This window comes from Ambystoma mexicanum, chromosome 5p, assembly GCF_040938575.1.
Source record: "Ambystoma mexicanum isolate Mex_15411 chromosome 5p, UKY_AmexF1_1, whole genome shotgun sequence".
Taxonomy (NCBI): domain Eukaryota; kingdom Metazoa; phylum Chordata; class Amphibia; order Caudata; family Ambystomatidae; genus Ambystoma; species Ambystoma mexicanum.
This window is the reverse complement of record NC_090930.1, coordinates 655,824,551-655,847,166: the sequence shown is the minus strand read 5'-3', so window position 1 is coordinate 655,847,166 and position 22,616 is coordinate 655,824,551. Positions and strand designations below refer to the sequence as shown.

Sequence of the window (22,616 nt, the reverse complement as noted above, 5' to 3'; positions counted from 1 at the left end):
GGACTAGAACGTAAACAGCGCTAGTGAGCACAACGTGGCGGCACGGTCTGACGACCGCCATGTTTCCACCTCTTCCATAACCGCCAGAACCCAGCGGTTGTGACAGTAGCCCCCGCAAATCCAATAACAGCTCTGACCCACACTACGACAGCCCCAACGACGCCAGCAGCCATAGTTACACACGCACCCATGGTGGCAACAGCAGCACCAGACCTGGCAGGTGCATTAAAAGCATGGGTAGCCCCCAGTACAAGCACACCAGGGCAGCCAGAAACAAACAGCTACAGCGCATCTGACATTCTGATGATCAGCACCGCCCAACTGGACCTTAAATTTAAATCTTTTCATACAGAAATTCTCAATAGACACAAAAGATGTCTAGCATGGAACATTGACATTACGATCCAAAAGGCTATATGGGTAAAAGAGTTTATCGAAATCTTTTCACTAATAGAAGCCCAACGCAAGGGGAGGGATGCTTTTAGGGATCCTAAAAAAATAGTGGAAAAGGCGATAGCCAGAAACGCCCAGGTAGAACCAAACTGGGACAATTGGTTGAAATCCTTTGCCATTTTAGCCACCATATACCTTGAAAAATTCCCCGGTGATGGTGCCAAACTATGGGCTTACATGGACAAGGTCAGAGAAGTTAAAATCGCACAAAAAGGTAAAAGCGGGTTGGCATATGATATTAGATTCAGACTGAGTATGTCAGAGAGGCCAGCCATAGAATGGAATGAGGTACAGAATGATTTATACATATTAAATGCCAAGCCTCCATTGGAAAAGGAGGCTGCCCAAGCTACTTCCAGAACCAATAGAAATTCACAAGGGCACAGAAGTGCTGACAATGAAAAATATAAGAAAGGGGAGCAGCCCTTTCAGAGAAACCAGCCATGGGCGGCGAAGTCAAATGCCCACAGACAGCAAAAACCTATGCACTTGGAGGAAGGATTGTTGGTATAAGCACACCTGCACGAACTACAACAGCGATCACCCAGCTGTCAATTGCACCAGACTCCCATCCAAAAATACAAAAGATTAGAAACAACCCGGTCCAGCCAACAACAGACTACCAGCCAAACATACAGCTGATTGGTGATAACATAGCACATCCAGTGTTAGAATCAGGCAGAACCCCCATCAACCCTAACAATTTCAGCAATGTATTAATGAGCTATCCGGACAGGAAACCAGCATGACTATCGAGCAGGGTTTCAAATGGGGTTTTGTCATTCCTTTTATGGGAACAGGGTCCCGTAATATCCCAAGAAACCTAAAGTCAGCCAGGGACAACCCAGAGATGGTAAAAAACAAAAGAGAAAGAGTTACACTTGGGCAGGGCCACGGGACTCCATGCCTTTTTCAGAATACCTAGTGTCGCCCCTAGGCCTGGTTCCCAAAAAAGAACCCGGTAAAATGAGGTTAATTCACCACCTGTCCTACCCTAAAGGCCAATCACTGAACGATGACATCCCCCACACTGAATCTGCAGTTTCCTACACACATTTCCAGGAAGCAGTGAGACTTATACAGGGCTGTGGTAGGAATGCCCTTATGGCCAAACTTGACATTGAATCTGGTTTCAGGCTCCTAGCAGTTCACCCAGTTTCACAGCAATGGCTAGGGTTATCCTTCAAAAATAAATTTTATGTCGACAGATGCCTCCCCATGGGGTGTGCAGTGTCTTACGCCCTATTTGAGCAGTTTCGCTAATTTTTTCAGTGGGCATTTAAGAAACAACTACCAGGGGCCAAGGTAGTCCATTACCTTGACGACTTCATGGTAATAGGACCAGCAGACTCAGGAGAATGCAAGAGGGCCCTGGCAGAGTTGGAAGGGATGGCCGCCCAATGGGGCATCCCTTTGGCACCAGAGAAGACAACAAGGCCATCCACAAGCATTATCTTTGTGGGTATAGAGATAGACTCTGCAGTGGGGGTATGCAGAATCCCACAAACCAAGGTAGCAGAACTCCTGAGGAAAATCCAAGAAATGAGCATCAAGAACAAAGGCACAGTAAGAGAAATTCAATTACTGGCAGACAGTCTCAACTTTGCAGCCAGAATCATCCCACAAGGGAGGGTATTTTCCAGAAGCCTGGAATTTAAGACCAAGACATGCACCAAACCCAACCTACATATCCGGCCGGGCAAAGATGTGAAGAAGGACCTAAGGACCTAAAAGTATGGATGAATTTCCTAAAAAACTTAAACAGGACCACACTTTGGCGCGCGCCATTGAACACATGGGCAAAAAGGGTTCTCTTCACAGATGCAGCCGGGAGCAGGGGTTTTGGGGCTATATTAGACACGGAGTGGGTGGCTTGGCAGTGGCCCAAGTCATGGCAAACGGCAGGGTGGACATAGAACATCACCCTGCTGGAAATATTTCCCATCTGGCTAACCATACACATCTGGGGCAGGCGGCTAGCTAACACAGAACTTTTGGTTTGGTGTGACAACAAGGTGGTAGTAGGCATCTTGAACAGAAGAACCACAAAATGCCAGCTAGTGCTGAAAGTCCTACAAGCCATTACAACAGTCACTCTGCAAGAACACATTGTTGTCAAAGCCAAGCATATCACTGGAGCAGATAATAACATTGCAGACACTTTATCTCGCTTTCAGTGGACAAGATTCCGGATGCTAGCACCACACGCCCAGGAACGGATGACAGTAATACTGCCAGATGGTTGGTCGATGATGGGAAACTTAAAGGAATCGCATCAACGCCATCGCCAGAGGGACAAGGCTGAGATGCACAACAAAGACCAGGCACCTTAAAAACGGGTGTCAGCAGTCTGCTGCCAACAGAAAACCAGAACCCTGCCACGGGGTTCCTAGCAGAGATGGCAGAGAAAGTGCTGGCAAGCATCACCACAGCACAGTACAGTAAGTGCTTGAAAACGTTTTTTAGAGCAACGGGTCTGAATCATGTAGAATTAATAAGTATAAAAGGTATAGAAATCTTTTTGAAGTGGGCACATGATCAGGGGTTTAAAAAAGATTGGGCACAAAGACACCTGGTAGCGATATCTTATTTCTCAAAGCTACGGGGTGACTCAGATCCTACCCAGAGCGCTTTAATCACATATGCAATGAAAGGCTGGGGCAAAATGGAGGGACCCCAGGTAGACACCCGCCGCCCGTTAGATTTTGATAAACTGATAATAATAACCAACCTACTAGAAAGCATATGTTTTCATCCGTATGAGATTTTGTTATGTAAAACAGCATTTTTTCTGCCATACTTTGGGGCGTTTCGAATAGAAGAGCTCATCGCATCCAGCACCAAGGCCAACAATGGCTTGGGCATCATGGAGACCAGGGTTAGACAGGACAGCGTCAACATAGAGATACAGCAGTCAAAAACTGGGGCCAAAAGAACAATTAACATTTGTTGCATTGACAATGCGCCAAATTGTCCTGTATGCATCACTAATCTCTATTACGTACAAAGGCCCAAAGTTGGGGGAAGATATTTAATTCATAGAGACTCCTCAGCTCTATCAATTTATAGGGGTGCTGACAAAAGCGATCAGTAAGGTGGGGTGGGATCCAAAGGATTTTGGCACGTACTCTTTTAGGATTGGGGCCGCAACCTCGGCATGGCAGGGAGGGCTGAGCACCCAGCAACTTAAGAGCATAGGAGAGTGGAAGTCAGATTGTTATAAAAGATACATCAGACCAGAACTAATGTAGTTCCTTTCACCCCCCCCGCCCCATTTTTCTCTCTTCCCCGCAACCCTCAAAGACACCAGATGGACGGAAGACCCCGCTGCGATCAGCATGCATAGTGGGACACTTGTTCGTGTTCAGGACAGGGCGATGGGCTGAAGAAACCAAGGGGGGCCCTCCATTTAAAAACACCATTGCATCCTGGTGGGGTTACAGAGGCCTCCCTATGGGCAGACATCCATGACAAACCTGTCGATCAGGTTGCATACAGGGACCCGCCGAAATTCCTGATATTACACCTTGGGGGCAACAATCTGATGTCCGTAGGAAGAACAAATTTATACAAGGAAATCTGTGCCTCATTATCAGGCATTTCTCAGACTTGGAGGGACACAGAAATGTATTTCTCATCGATCCTGCCTAGAAGAAAATGGCAAGGGGCCATCTGCTACAAAGCAGTGGACATTTCCAGAAGGAAATTGAACAGAGGGTTATAGAAATTCTGCTTAGCCAAGGGCCTGTGGTTTATAAAACACCCATCCATAACACTAGGGGACCCCAACCTTTTTCACAAGGACGGCACCCAACTATCAGTACAGGGCATGGAGCATTTCTTTACAGAAATCTCCTCCACTTTAGCCAACAGGGGCTGCAAGTAAACAAACATTTGGGGGAACACAGACAGCCGAGAACCTGCCCGTGTGTGGCGGCACAGGCCGGAGGGGGTAACCTCTGAACCCGTGCCCAAAAAGATGATTAATTATGATATATGAATATTGTTTATGTTCCCATAAGCATATCTGTATCAATAAAAACCTACTGCCTTTTATTGCCACCACTTGACCAAATTGTTGTGGTATGATATTTCATGGGGAGGGCAAGGGCCGTAAGGCATGACACACACACCGCACAACAACAAATGTAAGTCTGTTGCATATGGTTGGGTTCAACAGTTATTACCCTTTTCTGTTGCCTGGATTGGGAATGCTGTGTTCAAGCATGATTGCAGAGCTAGGGGTGAGCCTTGCATACCTGCAGCAGAGGAGGGGGTGGAGGGGAGATAGGGACGTAATATGACACGCAGCAGCGCCCGGTCTTCCCACATAATGACGTTACTTTATCCCGTATACGTGAACTATGTATTTCAATGTATTGCACCGTGTTTCAGCAATGTAATGTCACATTAATTTGAGCCAATAAACGTGTCACTGGTGTGAATCAATGTTAATGACGCGATCTGGCTGGGCGATTAGTATGCAAGTTGTGGTTCGCTTGCATGGACGCATTGTCATTGGCTTGTGAAAACCCTTTTCTTAACCCCCTCAGGCTACCGTTAGTCAGTTACCTGACAAGAGATCCCACCGAACACCTCTATGTTCAGTCAGTTCCTGCTGTTTTTCATTATCTCTGCCTCTTCCAGTACAGTGGACTGTTCAAACGGGCCTGTGAGGCGGAGCCGTACTGTGCGTGTATGTGTGTGCGCCCAGGAGCCAGGGTTTTAACTTTTCAGCCGCAGGGTGCATCACAGACACGCTGCCATGCCGGTCTGGTACCCACGTGCCAGCAGGGGGTTGCTAGTTGCCACAGACATGTTCCTTTTCTGCTTAAGACCAAATGTTCTTCTTTCTTCATTAGCAGCGTCCATCGTGCCTCATAATACTCCAGAACAATAGCGTGCCTCACAATACACTAAGTCAACAAGCAAAGGAAACTGTACATTCACGCATATGAGTGTCTGTCGGTGCGCAGGCGACCGAGAACAGCCGTGAGAACTTGACTTAGTCAGAGCTGAAATTGTTCTTATGCCATGTGTGACCATTGTATCCAGTTCTATTTATTTCGTTGAATTCTGGGGTTTGTATTTCTGAATTTAAAATGGCAAAAGCAAAACTACAAGTCCAACATGCTGAGCAGAAACGCAGGGCTAGATGTCTTGCTAGCACGTGTCGTGGGGGCTGGTAGTTTCATGGACACGTAGTTTTCTGATGTCTGACAAGCATGTGTAATTTGATACATGTCTGTTGTCATGACCATAATTCTAAATGGTCCGAAAACAAGGCTAGCCGCAGGAAATAACACACCAACACACTGTACTTACACTACAATATAACTCGTAGTCTTTGAAAGTGTATTCTGAATTCTATCTTATAAGTTGTTACAAACTGGAAATAGTTTATAAAAATTCAGTACCTTTCCATGTTATTTCTTATTCATGGTCTCCCACACGTTCTAATCTGAAGTGGTACTTGCATGAATATTTTAATACATTTTTGTATCTTAACCATTGCATTTCCGCAAACCACAATATTGCATCTAAGTGTTAACATGCAACCCTCCCTCGTGGACAGTCTTTCTCCACCGGACCTGGTGGTCCCCTGGTCAGACCTCATCATTCCATAGATCCACCTTGCCAACCCCACATCCCTTAGGCCTCAGTGGCTTTCTTTTGTGGACCGTCATGGCCTACCAGTCAGTGTACTCGCGTGAGTACCATGGCTTCCCACATCCTACTCCTTTCTTATGCGCTTCATTTGTTGTAACTTTATTAAACATAAGCAGAAAAGAAAACACAAAGCAATAAATACATCCGTATAAAGCCACACATCTGCATTGCCCAGTAACTAAATCAAGGCTGAAAAGTAGCATCAAAACAGGAAACTGTGTGGATTTCCCTACTATGTTTATCCCACAAACAGTACTCACCGCCTCCTCCTTACTCGCCAGACGAAGGGAGTGCAGATTCATACTAGAGGACAGGTGATATACATTTTCACTCTTAAACTTTGGCACAAAGTACAGTGTAGTGTCTCTTTCACTTCACCCTAGTCAGTAGATCAGCCCACCCCCTCGTATAACCTTGTAAGTAGTGACCGAAGCAGCACCACGTTTGACAGCATACGTTCATTGATAAATGAAGGTTATGTGCCATATATGGTTCTGGCGAATCTTTGTGGCACTTGCCGAAACCATTGTTAGGGGGGGGGGGTGGGGCTTTTGGTGGGAAGAGAGAAAGAGAAAGAGAAAGAAAGAGAGAGAGAGAGAGAGAGAGAGAGATTGATTTTGAACTGAGAATACCCAAATCACTAAAATCTCTTTTTACAAACCCTCCACTGTACAACCCAATGAGGAGTCCTCTAACAATATCTTCTCATATCAGCAGCTTTGTAAGAAGCAAGTCGTGGTGGGCTTTCCATTTCCCAGCTGCTCATTGATTTTGGGCTATTTGCGGATGATTGGGCTATTTTTGGCGGCAGTTCTCTTCTCTCTACCTCAACCCAAATGCCCCATGGCCACTCTCTCTACCCTCACTCTCTCTATCCCAACCACCCCACTCCCACTCTCTCTACCCCACCCCATTATGTGTGTTGGTTGGGTTTTGTTTTGTATATTATGGGCTACTTTTCCAGAGGCTGCTTTGTTCATGTTTGGTGCCCACCCAAATATCCCTACTCACTCACCCTACCCCATCCTCTCTAATGCCCCCAACCATACTCCCGCCCTCTCTACCCCCAACAGCCCGCCCTAAACCCACGCACCTTACTCTACCCCCACCCACTCTACCTACCCCCGCTCTCTCTAACCCACCCACCCTATCCCCACAGTACACTGCCACCCACCCATCGAAACCCCACTCTCTCTACACACCCTACCTCCATGCCTGCTATACCACCCACCCTACCCCAATGCTCTGTCGCTCCACCTGCCCACCCTACCACCACTCTCTTTACCCTCACCAATCCTACTCTCTCAAGCCTCACCCACCCACCATATCCCCACTATCTCTATCCCCTCCCATACCCGGCAAACCTACCCCCACCCACCCTACCCCCTTGCTCTCTATCCTGATTCACCCACTCTACCCCAGCTCTCTTTATCCCCATCCACCCTACCAGCACTCTCTGCCACAGCCCACCATACCCTCACTCTCTACCCCACCCAAGCACCACACTCTATCACTCCCTAAGACCACACTCTCTACCTTCACCCATCCACCCTACTCTCTAACCCCCCCTACTCTCCCTAGCCACTCCCATCCATCCCTCTTCCACTCTCTCTAACCACATCTACCTACCCTAGCCCCTCTCATCCTTCTTCTTACACTCTCCTTTTATTTCTTACCCTCACTCTTTCTCGCTCTATTTCCTCTGGCTTATCATCAATGGAACCCTGTCTCAATCGCTTCCTCTCTTGCTCTATTCCCCTTCTCATTCTCCTGCACACCTGCACCCCTTACCACATCCTCTTTTGAAACGTTGCACTCTCCTCCTTGCACCCGGGTGCCTATAAATGCAAAATGCAAAGAATGTCTTGGGAGGTAGACACGGAGCAACACAGGTTCGATCCCCAGGTCCGCGCTTAGAAACCTCTGGGTATAAAGAGCGTTATAAATGTCCTATCATATCATAACAGCAATACGGGCCCAAACTATTGGCTTTACCAATGCTTGTTTTGTCAGCTTCTGCACCTCTCCTTATTCACTCACATTGAATGAACGAGGAAAGCTACAGCAGTTGCACTGAGCAAACCCATCATCTTTTCCCGACCAGCTATAGCAGACCAATTTCCAGAATTAGAGGCTTTCTTTGCTCACCAGTTCCACAGCAGACATCAAGTAGGACTGTATTTCTGTCCACATGGCTCAGACTAGCAATCGTCTTGTAGAGAACCTCGGCTCCTGTTGTATTGATTTGAAAAAAAGCATCAGGAGATATTCGGAACTTCTGTCCCAGAACTTCTTCAAAGATGTGTGGTTCTCCATAGAGGAGCTGGTAGGGAGACTGCTCATGGGGGCAGCGAGTCATCGTGCTAGAAGAAGAAAATCCAAAGCAAAATGAACCTAAGGTCGTTTCATTTTTCTTAATGCGGTCACAGGTATTACATGAATGGACTAGCTTTAGTTTCTCTCTGCTCTTTTGCTTTGGGTTTTCTCATTGTATTTGTTTTCCTTAGCTGCCAATCAACTCATCCATTAACATAAAATTACTGCCCACACGCATTCATGTACACAAACACACAAACGCACAACAACATAGTTGGAAAAACATAGGATAGAATTTCACTGTATGCAAGACCTGTCTTTCCTTATGGCAGCACGGTGTAGAAGATGGATTGCAGGACTCTTTCTGAGTGAATGCTCGAGGCATGCTTCTAATTATATGCCAGGTTTGCGCATTAATATACTTAGTATATTAATTTTGAGTACACTGGGTATTTATTACATAAAGTAAATAAAGCAAAGAACAAGTTACTTACCAACTGGTAAAGTTCTTTCAACTGGATGTTCCTCCAACGCATTCCACATCTTTGACATGTAATGTCCACAGCTGGGCACTTCGGAAACTATTCGGCAGAGGGCGTCCTGCGTCAATGGCGTCGGGTCCATGTCCCTCGAAGCCCTCCGTCGAGGGTGACGTCACAGGATGTTATAAATAGGACGCACAGCGCCCGTAGCCTCAGTTTAGGTTTTTTCCCCCCAGAACGTGTGGCACCAGTCTGAACTGGACTTCACTTAGCCTTGCGGAAAATGGAAGCTGCAATTACATAGGAAATTCTCCTGAGGATCAGGCTGGGAGGGCGATGTGGAATGCGTTGGAGGAACATCCAGTCGAAAGAACGTTACCAGTTGGTAACTTGTTCTTCGAATGGATTCTGTCCTCCAACGCATTCCACATCTTTGACAGACTCCCAAAGCAGTACTAGTAAATGGAGGAGGGAAACGAATTTAGAGTACCCATCAGATTGCGGAATAAAGAACCGCCTTACTAAAGGCCATATCCTGACCATGGATTGTATCCAGGGAATAATGTTTTAAAAAGGTGTGGATGGAATCCCAATTAGCAGCATCACAAATATTCCTAATAGTAACACCCCGCTGGAGGGCGGCGGAAGTAGCCACCCCCCTACTGGAATGAGCTCTCAACCCATCAGGAGGGTCCTTACCAGGCCAATCGATAATATTCCGAAATGGTGAGGATAATCCACCTGGACAAGGTCTGTTTGGTAACAGCCTGGCCCAATCGGTGTCCAGCATATCCTACAAAGAGTTGATCGTCCACTCTGACCCTGGACATCCTAGAAATGTAAAAGCTCAGAGCTCTCCTAGGATCCAATCGATGGAGTCGCTCCTCTTCCTTACCAGGATGAGGAGGAGGGTAGAAAGATGGAAGAACCACCTTTTGACTCAAATGGTATTCAGAAACTACCTTAGGTAGAAAGGAGGGACGTACTCGCAGTACAACCCTGTCCTTGTGAAACACAGAAAAGGATGGCTTAGATGAAAGTGCCTGCAATTTACTCACTCTGCGAGTGGAAGTAACCGCAACCAAGAACACAGTCTTGAAGGACAGTAATCTCAAAGGACAAGAGTGCAAAGGTTCAAACGGAGCACCCATAAGAAATTTCAAAACTAAATTTAAATCCCAAACCGGCATCTGGAAAGGAGACGGCGGGAATACATTAGTCAGTCCTTTAAGAAACTGAGAAATCAAAGGAATCTCAAAATAAGAACATTCTTCAGACGAGCGCTTAAAGATAGACAGCGCCGGCAGGTAACCTTTAATGGTACCTAACTGAAGGCCCCTGTGGGCCAAAGACAGTAAGAAAGACAAAACCATAGGAATGGAGCACTGAAAAGGATCAACATTGTGAACTCTGCACGAGTCACAGAACTTACGCTAATGGCAACGGTACAGGGATTTTGTTGCAGTCTTGACCTCTGGATGGAGAACCTGCCCCCCCCCCCCGCGCGAGAGAGCAGATCCTCTCGGTGGGGAAGACGGCGTAGAGGGCAGATGGACATTTCCAGAAGGTCTGAGTATCACGCTCTCCTGGCCCAATCCGGAGCAATGAGGAACGTGTGGGACCCGAACCTCCGCAACACTTGAGGAATGACGGGGACTGGAGGAAACGCGTACAGCAGTGGGAATGACCAATCCACCACAAACGTGTCTCCTAAGGCTCCTCTTGGAGGAAATTCCCTTGAGCAGAATCTCTTGCACTTCCGGTTGACACTGGTGGCGTAGAGATCCACTTGCGTGGTACCCCAAAGGGCAAAGATCTCCTGAAGGACTTCCTGAGCCAACTCCCACTCGCGGGAAACCACGCTCTGCCTGCTCAAAGCGTCCACCACCGCATTGTCGTCTCCGGCCAGATGAACTGCCAGGATCGAAATTTCCTGATGGATGGCCCAGAACCAGAGCTGCATTGCCTCTCTGCACAACGGAAGTGACCCGACCCCCCTTTTTGTTGAGGTAATGCATGGACACTGTGTTGTCCGTCATGATCAGGACACTCATCCCCCGTACAGAGGGCAGAAACGCCTTCAGGGCGAGCCTGATGGCCCTCAGCTCCAACAAATTGATGTGGAGTCTGGACTCCGACGGAGACCAATGACCGGTGACGGTCAAGTTGTTGGCATGAGCGCATCATCCTGTGAGTGAAGCATCCGTCACTACCGTCACCTCCGGCCACGGTTGCCAAAACTGTTCCCCCCTCATCAGTTTCCCTTCGTTGGCCCACCAGAGAAGATCCTGGGGGACCGAGAATGGAATCTGAACGGGATCCGACATCTTGCCGGAGAACTGTGACCACTGCGTCTTGAGAGCCCACTGCAGGGATCTCATCCACAGCCGGGCCTCTGGCACCAGAAAAATGCAGGATGCCATGAGGCCGAGCAACCTTAAGAATTCGAAAGCCGGGAGACTACGGGCATGTTGAAACTTGTCCACCATCTGCACAATGTGATGAGTCCTTACCTTGGGAGGCGAACACTTCCCCAAGGACGTGTCTACAACAGCCCCAATGTACTGGAGCTGTTGGGAAGGTGTCATATGCGACTTCTTGAAATTCAGGGAGAAGCCCAGCCTGTGGAGGGTGTGGCAGGTAACACCGAGATGATCCAACGCCAGCTCGGAAGAGCGCGCCCGGATCAGCTAGTCGTCCAGGTAGGGGTAGACATGAATCCTCCCTAGCCTGAGGTCCTCTGCCACCACCACCATGAGCTTGGTGAAGAACCTCGGGGCGGAGGTCAATCCGAACGGCAGGACCCGAAAGTGAAAGTGCGAGTCGCCAGCCGCAAACCTCAGGTACTTCCTGTGCGCTGGATGGATCGGCACAGGGAAGTAAGCATCCTTGAGGTCCAGAGATACCAACCAACCATGAAGTTGAAGGGCCTGGAGGACTTGAGAAAGAGTGACCATCCTGAGAAGTTTGTTAAACCAATGTAAGTCCATGATGGGTCTTATTCCCCCGTCTTTCTTTGGGATAAAAAAAGAACGGGAATACCATTCCTTGTTCCTCTCCGCTACAGGCACCAGTTCTATAGCGCCTTTCTCCAGCAGGCTCAAAATCTGCTGTGCAAGGAGCGGATCCGGAAGCTTCAAAGACAGTTTCCCCGGTGGATTGTCGTGAGGCCGGTGAAGGAAGGGAAGGCAGTAACCGTGGGCAATGGTATCCAGAGCCCACGTATCTGAAGTAATGGCACGCCATTCTTCGAGATGCTGAGACAGTCTGCCCCCAACCGGCGAACCATAGGACATGGCCACACGACTGTTTAGAAGTGGCTGCAGCAGTGAGTGAAGGCAAAGAGGCAGCTGCCCGAGTGGCTTTGGCACCACGATTTTCCCGACCACCACGGGTACGTTTTCGCTGGCCCCTTTGACTGGCGGCCCCTCTCGTCCTACCAAAGGAGGAGTAGTAACGAAAGGAACCTCCCCTCCACTGCTGTCCCCTAGGACGAAAAGGTGGAGGTTGACGCACTGCATCGCTTAAAGATTTTGCCGCAGCTTTTGAGGTCTGCAACCTCTCAAGGCTCTCGTCAGCCTTGCTGCCAAACAAATGTGCGCCATCAAAGGGCATGTTGAGAAGCCAGGCCTGCACATCCAGAGCAAACCCAGACTTTCGCAACCACGCAAATCTGTGGATAATGGTGCTCACAGCCATGGATCGGCTAACAGTGTCGGCCGTATCCAAACCCTACTGAAGGGATTCACACATGGCATCCTTGCCGTCCTGCCCGAGAGCAAGGAACCCATCCCTTACTTCCCCCTCAGGAATATGATCAGACGCCAAAGAAACAATTCCTCAGAGTGTGTGAAAACCTTGCCAAGGCACACGTGGAGTTGGCTGATTTCAGGGCCATGCTCCCAGCAGAAAATACCTTCCGGGCCCAACCGTCGAAGCGCTTGTCGTTCCTATCCAGAGGGATGGCAGGGTACGCCTCCTGCCTCGAGGTGGCGCCGTAGCTGCCTGAACCACCACACTTTTGGGAGTGGGGTGAGTAGATAGATAGCTGGGGTCGCTAACGGAAGGGCAGTATTTCTTGGTCAAAGACTTATTAACAGCTGGAAGAGATTCCGGGGACTGCCAAGCATTTGCCACCCTTTTCTGTAAGGTAAGATGAAATGGCAAAACAGGGTCAGAGGACGGACCTTGATCCAAGATGTCAGTCAGATCATCCTGCACAAAGTCTTCCGGAGGACTAGACCAGCCCAGATACTCCAAGACTCGCACTATGAGTCTCCTATAAGAAGTCTCCACATGAACCCCAGGCTCAGGTCTACCAAATTCCACTTCCGGGGAAGTGTCCAGTCCACTTGCATCATGGAGGGACTGCCTCAACTATAAAACTCAGAAAGGTATACCTGTATGGCCCCCAAACCCCTTCAGGTAAACAATATAGCTTAAATCAGACACATGGATTGGGAGCAATAAGGTTGGATAGGTATAATAAAATGAAATAAACTCCACTGTAAATTTGGGTCTAAAGAAAAAATATATTCTTTTTATTTTCAATATACACTTGTACAATATAAAACAACCATAGAAACTATATATGTCCAACTGGTTTGGACCACACCTTTCATAACCACCTTTCATACATCTCATATTCCCATGTTATCCACACTTTTCTAGCACATATCACCAGTGTACTATACACTGTAATAGTTTTATTTACAAAAAATGTTAATTTCGGCCCTATATTTTCTTTTACAATTAGGTGCCTTTCCTCAAGCCACCTTTCTATACTGGTGGCCCCTGTGTAGATCTGTTTCAGTCCTTAAATGGCACAGTTATTGCCCTGGATTTTCAGGACCTTCTTCAGGACAAACTGTAATATACAGAATAGTTATTAAATTACTCTGTTCGTGCCAAACTGTAGGTGATAGGTGTTTTTCACAGGTTCTATAGTTCTCAGTCACCTAAAAGTAATAAAACAAACAAAACACACTGATTACCAACCAACCTCTATTTCTTATTAACAGCATATTTAAATTCATGCAGCACAACCGTAACTTAATCTGTTGTGTTCTACCACACTCGCCTCTGGCTAGTATTTACAGGGGGCTTGTGTATATCGGGCAAAGCTGCCCCTATGGTTTTCACACACCACGTAGTGGTCTTGGAACCACATGAAACCTTCACACTAGGATCTCAGAAACGACCTACAAAGTCCAGAGTGAACTCTCTTAGTTTTAGACATGGACCGTGGGCCGAAGGATACACAAATAATATCTACATTACATGTAACATGACATCAAAAGGCAACTTACTTCCTCTAGATGTCAAGAGATGATGGAACACGGTCATCTGATGTGGTTAAAGATAGATGGTCATTAACCTATAACAAGATGGCCTAATTAGAATGATTATGATAATAGTGTTCAACCAGTATCTGGCACTCCTTGCCCACCGCATCGCCGCTCTCTGCCCTAATTTCCAGTGCTATGCGGACGATACCCAGCTCATTTCCAGGCTACCCTCAGCCTCCCCCTCTCCTTCCCTCATCTCTGACTGTCTGTCTGCTATCCAGGAATGGTGTGCCGCCAATGACCTCTGCCTTAATGCCAGTAAGACTGAGATTCTACTCATCGGTACACCCACTCCCTCCTTCCCTGCAGCTCTCTGGCCTGCCTCCCTTGGCCCCCTCCCTGCTCCTACCTGCAAGGCAAAAAACCTTGGGGTCATCTTCGACTCTACACTCTCCTTCTCTCCTCATATTTCTGACGTCGCTAAGAAGTCACACTACCAGCTGCACCTCCTCAGAGGTATTCTTCCCTTCCTCTCCTTCCCCCAGAAGCTCACTGTCTCCCGAGCCCTGGTTCTCTCGAAGCTGGATTACTGTAACAGCCTCTATCTTAATCTGCCTGCCGCCACTCTCCGCCCTCTGCAACTCATCCAGAACAGAACTGCGAGACTTGTCCTTGGCCTCAAGTCCAGGGACCGTATCTCTCCAGGACTGAAGTCTCTACACTGGCTCCCAGTGGCTGCGAGGATAAAGTTCAAAACCCTCTGCATTGTCCACAAGGCCTTCTGGGGCCTGGGTCCTAAATACCTTCAACTCTCTCTTCCCAAATATCTTCCTTCCCGAGCCCTTCGCTCATCCGCCTCCAACTCCCTCAGGATCAGCCGCTTCTCGAGGCAACGAGCTGGGGGTAGATCTCTCTCCGCGGCAGGGGCCTCTCTCTGGAACAGCCTTCCTGCCTCCCTGAAACTTGAGGAGAACCATCTCCGGTTCCGGAAGCACCTCAAAACCTTCCTCTTTGCTTCTGCTTTCTCTCTCCCTCTCCCCTGCTGAACAGCTAATATCCTTCGCTGAAACTGCACTGATTCTGCAACTGGACCACTCTTAACGGCCTCGGTCCTGGGCCCAGCCACTCTCCACTTGCACTGATGCACTGGAACCCCTCTGCACTGCGGGACTGTCTCTGTATCCCTACAGCCCCCCCCCCTTTCCCAGCACTTGTTCTGCACTTGCCTTGCACTTGCCACCAGCTGGCCCTATTTATTTATTACTTTACGCCACTTACCTTGTACTGCACTTCCCCCCTCCCCTTCCCCTTGCACTTTTCCCCCTCCCCCACCCCTGCACTTGCGCGATCTGAATGACACCTGGCCTAGTAGGATCGTTGTCTGTCTCCCCTTGTTCCTCCCCTCCCTGCCTCGTCGCGCCTTGAAACACCTGTGTATAGGCGCGTTACAAATGCCATATCATATCATATCATATACATTCACTATTATAGATGAGGGAGGTAGCACTCGCCCATATTGAGAGTCGGAATCGCAACACTGTTTTCTGAGCAGTGTCTAAAAAGAAAGACCGCTCCTGTTAGTACCTACAAGTTCCTCAATTCTCGGCATATCGAAAATCCCAAAATGTGCCGCCATGTGCCCCTTACGTTGATACCCATCACCACAGAAAAAGAAAGAGAAAAAGGCAGTGTTTGTCACTCCTCTCTCAGAAGATATTAAATCACAGAATCACCAAATCCCAAATGTGAACCATGCCAGGGGCCAGTGTCTTGGATCAGTCAAAGAAAAATGGCCGTTTCGCATGCTCCACGTGGCCACACACCATTAGTTATCCTGCATCATTTTCGTAGCAGAGTTTCTGGACTGTCTAAACAAAACAAGCCTGTGAGTCATATATCGCTGACTACGCCGCTTATTTGTATATGGCTCAATACAGAGCTACACTCAACGCGGGTCCGCGGAACCGCGTGGTACTGGTAAAAGAAAAGTAGATGTGTAGTTGTTCCTTACCTGTAAGGAGGTTCTCCTCGCTTCTTAGGTCTCCCAATGCTCCGCCGCAGTGCCGAGGCAGTCAGTATCTGTCTCGGATTGTAACCGTGTCAGATTCCGAGAAACTGTTGACCGACTTATTTAAATAGAGTCCCTTCAATGTCATAGAAATGGGACTACACAGTAAAAAGCTAAATCCGTGTATGGCTGGTTTTTTTACATAATGCCTAAGATGCATAAAGATATTGAAAATCCGCCTGGACGTCCAATTGTTTCAGGGTGCGGCTCGATTCTCGAACCACTATCGAAGTATATCAATTTTTTTCATCAAACCTCTGGCCATGTCAACACCCACCTTCCTTCTTGATTCCAGAGATGTGATTAATTTGGTAGAAAATTTGAACTTTGATTCCAATATACAAATATTGGTAACACTTGATATTGAGGCTCTCTATACTAACATACCTCAAGAGAGAGCTGTGCAGAGTTTACAAATTATGCTTAACAGACGACCATTCCCACATGCCGTCCCTACTGATTTTTTGTGTAAAGCTGCCAAATTAGTTTTAACTAACAGCTTTTTAAAATTTAAGGAGGAATTTTTTCTACAAACTAAAGGGACTGCTATGGGCTGTACATTTGCTCCAAATTTAGCCATTATTTTTATGGCATTGCTTGAGGAAGATAAAATCTTGGCGGATTCCAATCCCTTTATACAATAGATTAAGTTATATCATCGATATATCGATGACATATTCTTAATATGGGAAGGCAGTCCCCAGTCTTTACTACAATTTGTGGAATGGCTCAACAAAGTAGATCCAGATATTCATTTTACATTTGAGTACTCCACTACGAGGATTGCTTTCTTAGATTTGTCTATTTTTGAAAAAGGGAGGTGTTCTTAGAACTGAATTATTCAGAAAGATAACGGAAAGGAATACCACACTCTGTTTTGAGAGCCAACATCCCTCTAGTCTACTCCAGAACTTACCATTTGGCATGTTCCTACGGCTACGCCGGAACTGTTCTGATATTGATAACTTTACCAAACATGCTACCATTTTAGAAAACAGATTATTAGAACGTGGCTACCCAAAAAAGCTTATCACACATTCTAGAAAGAGAGCCCAATATGCAAACTGAGATTTGTTACTGCTACCCAAAAATGATACCACCAAAAAAGAACAATTGGTTTGTGTCTCGACCTACTGCCAATATAGTAATGCCATTAAAAGGCATTAGTTTGAGAAATTAGCGGGTTCTTAAGGTATCGGGCATGATTTTGCCTAAACCCTTATTTGCTTTTAAGAAAGGCAAAAATTTAAAACAAAAAATGACCCGTGCAAATAGAACTTCGGTTAAGACAACTGCGATTCGAGACACCAATTTCAACCCAGTGATAGGGCACTACCCATGCACTTCATGCACTGCCTGTAAGTTCTCTAAAAAACGACTTCCTTCTTAATGAAAAATAAACCTGGGACCTACGTACTTTCACAACATGCAAAAGAAGAAACGTCATTTCTGCAATCCTTTGTCCTTGCAAAATTATGTACATTGGAAAGACTACGAGAGAAGTAAGCACCCGAATTAACGAGCATCGCTCGAAAATTAATACCTGGAATTTGAATGCCCCATGGTGATCCATTTTGTAGAAATGGGCCATACTGCAGAACAAATCGAGTGGTTCTGCATAGAAAAAGTCACAGCTCCTAATATGGCCCAAATGACAAAGAAATTGACTTACAAAAAACAGTTATGGATCTTTAATTTGAAAACATTAACTAATGGTCTCAATACATTAGAACCAGGGTATTCATACTCCTAAGGTGCCTCTATAATTGGTTGATATAAGTGTTACCAGACTTTGCCTCATCTCCAATTGAGTCACTGTTGTTGACCATTGAAGTGAACTGTAAAAAGATTCTGTTTCTTTCCTACAGAGATGGTGGTTTCTAACTATTTCGATTAGTATCAGGTACCGGATTGTCTTGGTGCGCATGGGTTTTAATGTGTAGCCAGTTTACTATGTCGAGCAGTTGCATACCATTGAGAGAATGCCGGCATGAAATCTATAGTCCTTTTTCTAGCCTGATGGACAAGATATAGTCACATGATCAGTCTCCCGGTCATGTGTCTTCCCATCGCGGTCACCTGACTACATTGGCCCATTATTTAACATCTCTTGTTTGTCTTATGTGCATCCAGTGTTTGTCTCCCCTCTATTAAATCTATATTAATGCAGAAATCCTTCTATGCTAAGTTGTGCAAAGTATATGGTTATATTTTTTTCGGTTATTTCTTATTTATAAGGTTACACTGTTCAAGAAATGTATAAGCAAACTATGTTTATAGTTGCATTCTATTATATGTACTCAAGAATCTCTATTGTCTAACTATATCTTATCAATAGTTCATCCAATGGATTACTGCATTATGTTTCAGATACAATGACTTTATTATTGAATACTATATTATTCAAGTAAAACTATAAAAAATGTAAAATAAAAAAATAAAGAAAGAAATTGCCAATACTACCAAAAACTCCTGAAGAAAATCAAACCCCTGCTAAATAAGCAAAACAGCACAACCATACCTAGGGCCACTATACTCCCACGACTAGATTATGGAAATGCCCTAATGCTGGGAGCCAGTAAAAACTGCATAAATCAGTGCTACGTGATTCAGAACAATGTGGTAAGAACCATAACCGCCAAACAAATCACAGGAGAAAGGAGAGACCTGCACTGACTAGTCATAGATGAACGAATCACATTTAAATCTTTGACCCTGGTTCACTGCTGCCTAAATGGAAATGGCCCAATATACCTCCAAAAACAATTCAAGAGATACAAACCGATTCAAAACCTCAGATCCATGAATAAAGGACTTTTACAGGCCAAGCTATCTAAAAAAAACTAACAGCCTAGTTAGGGCGTTGTCAACCAAAGCAATAGCAAAATGGAACACACTATCTGAGACCTTAAGATCCAAAACAAAGTTGCTAGGCTTTAAAAAAAATGGAAAGCCTTCCTATTCAAATAAACCCCCACTAAAACAAACACCAAACATCTGAACCACACATACTTATTTGTTGTCCCGTCACTGATGCCCGTGGCGCCATACACATAAATAAATAAATAAATAAATAGCTCTCTTGGCTAACAGTAGCCCCAAGTTTAGAAACCTGTGTTTGGTTACCTTCAATTTCCTGTATAACCCAGCATACAACCCCCCACAGTTAGGTACAATTGTCAATCTATTTTATCTGTCAAGGTATTGCAGATCATGGACCAGTATTCACCCAGTTTCGGGCATGTCCATTAAATATGTAGTAAGATGGCATCCACACTGCTACACCTGGGACACACCTTTACATTATCCGTTTGAAATAATTGTGTATTGGATGGAGGGTAATATAGTCTATTGAGAACTTTAACATGTATAAAGCAATACTTTGAGTTCAATGGCACTCCTTTCGCTAAACCACATATTGCCTTCCACTGTGAGTCCAGAAATTCCGTATGGAGATCACCGCTCCATTTACCCCTAGCACACATCACTATTCATGTGTCCATAGTTTGTGCCACTTTATATATTGCAGAGATGCTCTTTCTACCAGATGCATTAGTTGGTATGTATGGTGAACATGCATGTGAGGGAGGCTCCTCAGGGAATGTCGGCCAGTGAGACTTGAATGCAGCTCTCACCTGGAGATAGTTGAGTAGCTGCAGAGGGTTGTTTCCTATATGCACCTTCAGCTCCTCACATTCCACAAACTGCCCTTCTATGTTTAAGCCCTCTAGCTTGAGAAGATGATTTGCACGTCAGACTTTCTTTATATCACAGTCTATGGTGGATGATAGCTTGGGGGTCCCCCACAGGTTTGTCAGAAGGGGTCATTATATCCAGTCCTTTATTCAATTCTTTCCATGCACCAGGTGGTACCTACTGTGTCCAATGGGTGCATACATTGATATGAACCCCTGCTAGTAATGACAATAGTGATGTGGAGCCCACTTGCATTTGTTCAAGCCAAATATACAGTGTTTTGTAATCTTCCGCCGAACAATAGTTAGCAAAGTGCGCCTGTGCCACTAAACAGTACAGCTCTAGGTCGGGGGCAGCAAGCCCACTAACATCATAAGGGCAGGCTAAGAGCACCCATTTAATGTGGTCTCAGCCACTCGAACAAAGGAATAATGTGCATGCGCTGGTAAGTTCTGTAAAGAATGCACAACAGGGCCACAAAAATATTTAGGTAATATTATAATTTTAATCAGCGAAAATTTCCCTGCCAATGACATCAGGATGTTCCCCCATCACCGAAATGTAGTTCTCACAGCTGTCACATAGGTCCCATAATTCATGTACTTTGCCAGGGATGCCGTGTGGGTTATCAATATCCCCAAGTATTTGAATGCTTTCTCAGGCCACTTCAGCCCCTTTGTATCAGCAGGTTGTTGAGAATAAGGGCCGGGCACGATGTAAGCTTTCAGTACTTTATTAAGTCAGAGCTCATAATGACAGCAGGCACCTCCTTCAGAGGTAGGCTCCAACTGCCCACATATAGAACATAACAAGAAGAATAACACTCCAATACAGAATATTACAACATCACAATGTATAGAGTGCAGAACATACCTCTTGTCATTCCACCACTATTTAACATCTATATGTATGTAATTAAAACCAATTAGATCAAACCCCAACACATCTCCTCCCTTAACATAATGACCGATTCACTCAAGATAATAATCTTTTAACCTGAGAGGTTTGTTTCTGATCCTCTCCAAATTTGTATTCAAATTATATTGTTCACTTAAGTTCCTGCTCACACTTGGTTTGGGGACTGACTCCTGTGTTACTTCATGAATGTTGTAACCCCTCCTGACACTTTCCTCATCATTGTCTCCCACTCTGAGCTCCACCAGGTTGACAGAAGCGGCCTTACAGACATTGGCGAAATGCCCTTTGCCCTTGCATTTAAAGCATTCTGCGAGCTTGGCAGGGCAGGATGGGAAGTTTGCACCATGTCTGGGGCTTCCACAGCGGGGACTTGAGTTTCTCTTTCCTAGGCCAACCCGTTTTTCTCCACAATTTAACTTGTTTCAACATTTCCTCTGCATCATCAGCAAGCTCCCATTCTTCTCTTCCTATGGCAATATATTCAACTTCACAAGATACCCAAAGTAAAATCAGAACTCACCTCCTTAGAGTTCTTGTCTTGTACTGGTAGCCTTGACAGACAGTCTGCTACAACATTTTCCTTTCCAGGTATATACACAACCCTAAAATCATAAGCTAGAAGTTCAACCATCCATCTTGATATCCTAGGCGACCCTTTTGCCCATTCCACACTGCCCAACAATTGGACAAGAGGTTTGTGATCCGTCCTTACAGTGAAGCTTTGACCCCAGAGATAGAATTTGAAATGCGCAACAGCCCATGAGACTGCTAACGCCTCTCTTTCCACAACAGAATAATTTCCTTCCGCCCCCCTCAAAGGTCGAGAGGCAAAGGCAATGACATGTTCAGATTTTCCGGAATCATACTGGGACAGTGCAGCACCAAGACCCAAAGTACTTGCATCCACAGCTAAAACAGTTCTCCTACCAGCAATAAACCCACCCAAAGAGGGTGCTGTAACAATACAATCTTTGATTCTTTGAAAAGCATTCTGACACTCATCAGACCACACATACTTTGTGCCTTTGTTTAGTAAATCTCTCAATGGGGATGACAAATCAGCAAAACCATCAACAAATTTATGATAATACTCCGCCAACCCCATGAACGAGCGCAGCTGCTCTTTATCTTGGGGTTGGGGAGCACATCTAATACTATCTACAAGAGATCTCTTAGGAGAAATACCATCACATGAAATTCTATGACCTAAGTAGTCCACCTCCTTGACAGCAATTTTACACTTCTCCCTCTGAACAGTCAAACCAGCTTCTCTGAGTCTGACCAAAACAGCCCTCAACATCTCATTATGCTCAAGTTCATCCTTAGCCAAAATCAGAATGTCATCCTAGAAAACAGTCACTTTTTTGAGACCCCTGAGCACCTCTTCCGTTATTCTCTGAAAAACAGATGCCGCAGAGGCCAGTCCAAATGGCATGCGATTATACTTGAAAACACCCTCAGGAGTGATGAAAGCAGTCAAATGCTGGCATTCTTTGGACAAAGGAACCTGATGATAGGCTGATGACAGGTCAATAATGGAGAACAACTCTTGCTCCCCCACTGTGGACAGAGTCTCTGAAATGATTGGCAACGGATGCCTCTCAACAACTATGCTCTGGTTTAGGCTGCGCAAATCAACACACAATCTCAATTTTCCATTCGCCTTGGTAACCAAAACGATGGGAGATAGCCATTCAGTGGCCATCACCGGCTCAATCACTCCTT

The 22,616-nt window shown here is 45.9% G+C and overlaps 1 protein-coding gene across 9 annotated transcripts in view; it reads right to left on the bottom strand.

Moving 5' to 3' along the window:
* Window positions 1-22,616, bottom strand: part of TRMT2B (tRNA methyltransferase 2 homolog B) — a 584,889-nt gene that overhangs the window by 96,673 nt on the left and 465,600 nt on the right. For all 9 annotated transcript variants that reach the window (XM_069613012.1, XM_069613010.1, XM_069613015.1 and 6 more), the window contains one exon: window positions 8,272-8,486. In XM_069613012.1, the coding sequence (XP_069469113.1) occupies window positions 8,272-8,486 (215 nt within the window). The remainder of the gene's footprint in view (window positions 1-8,271; window positions 8,487-22,616) is intronic.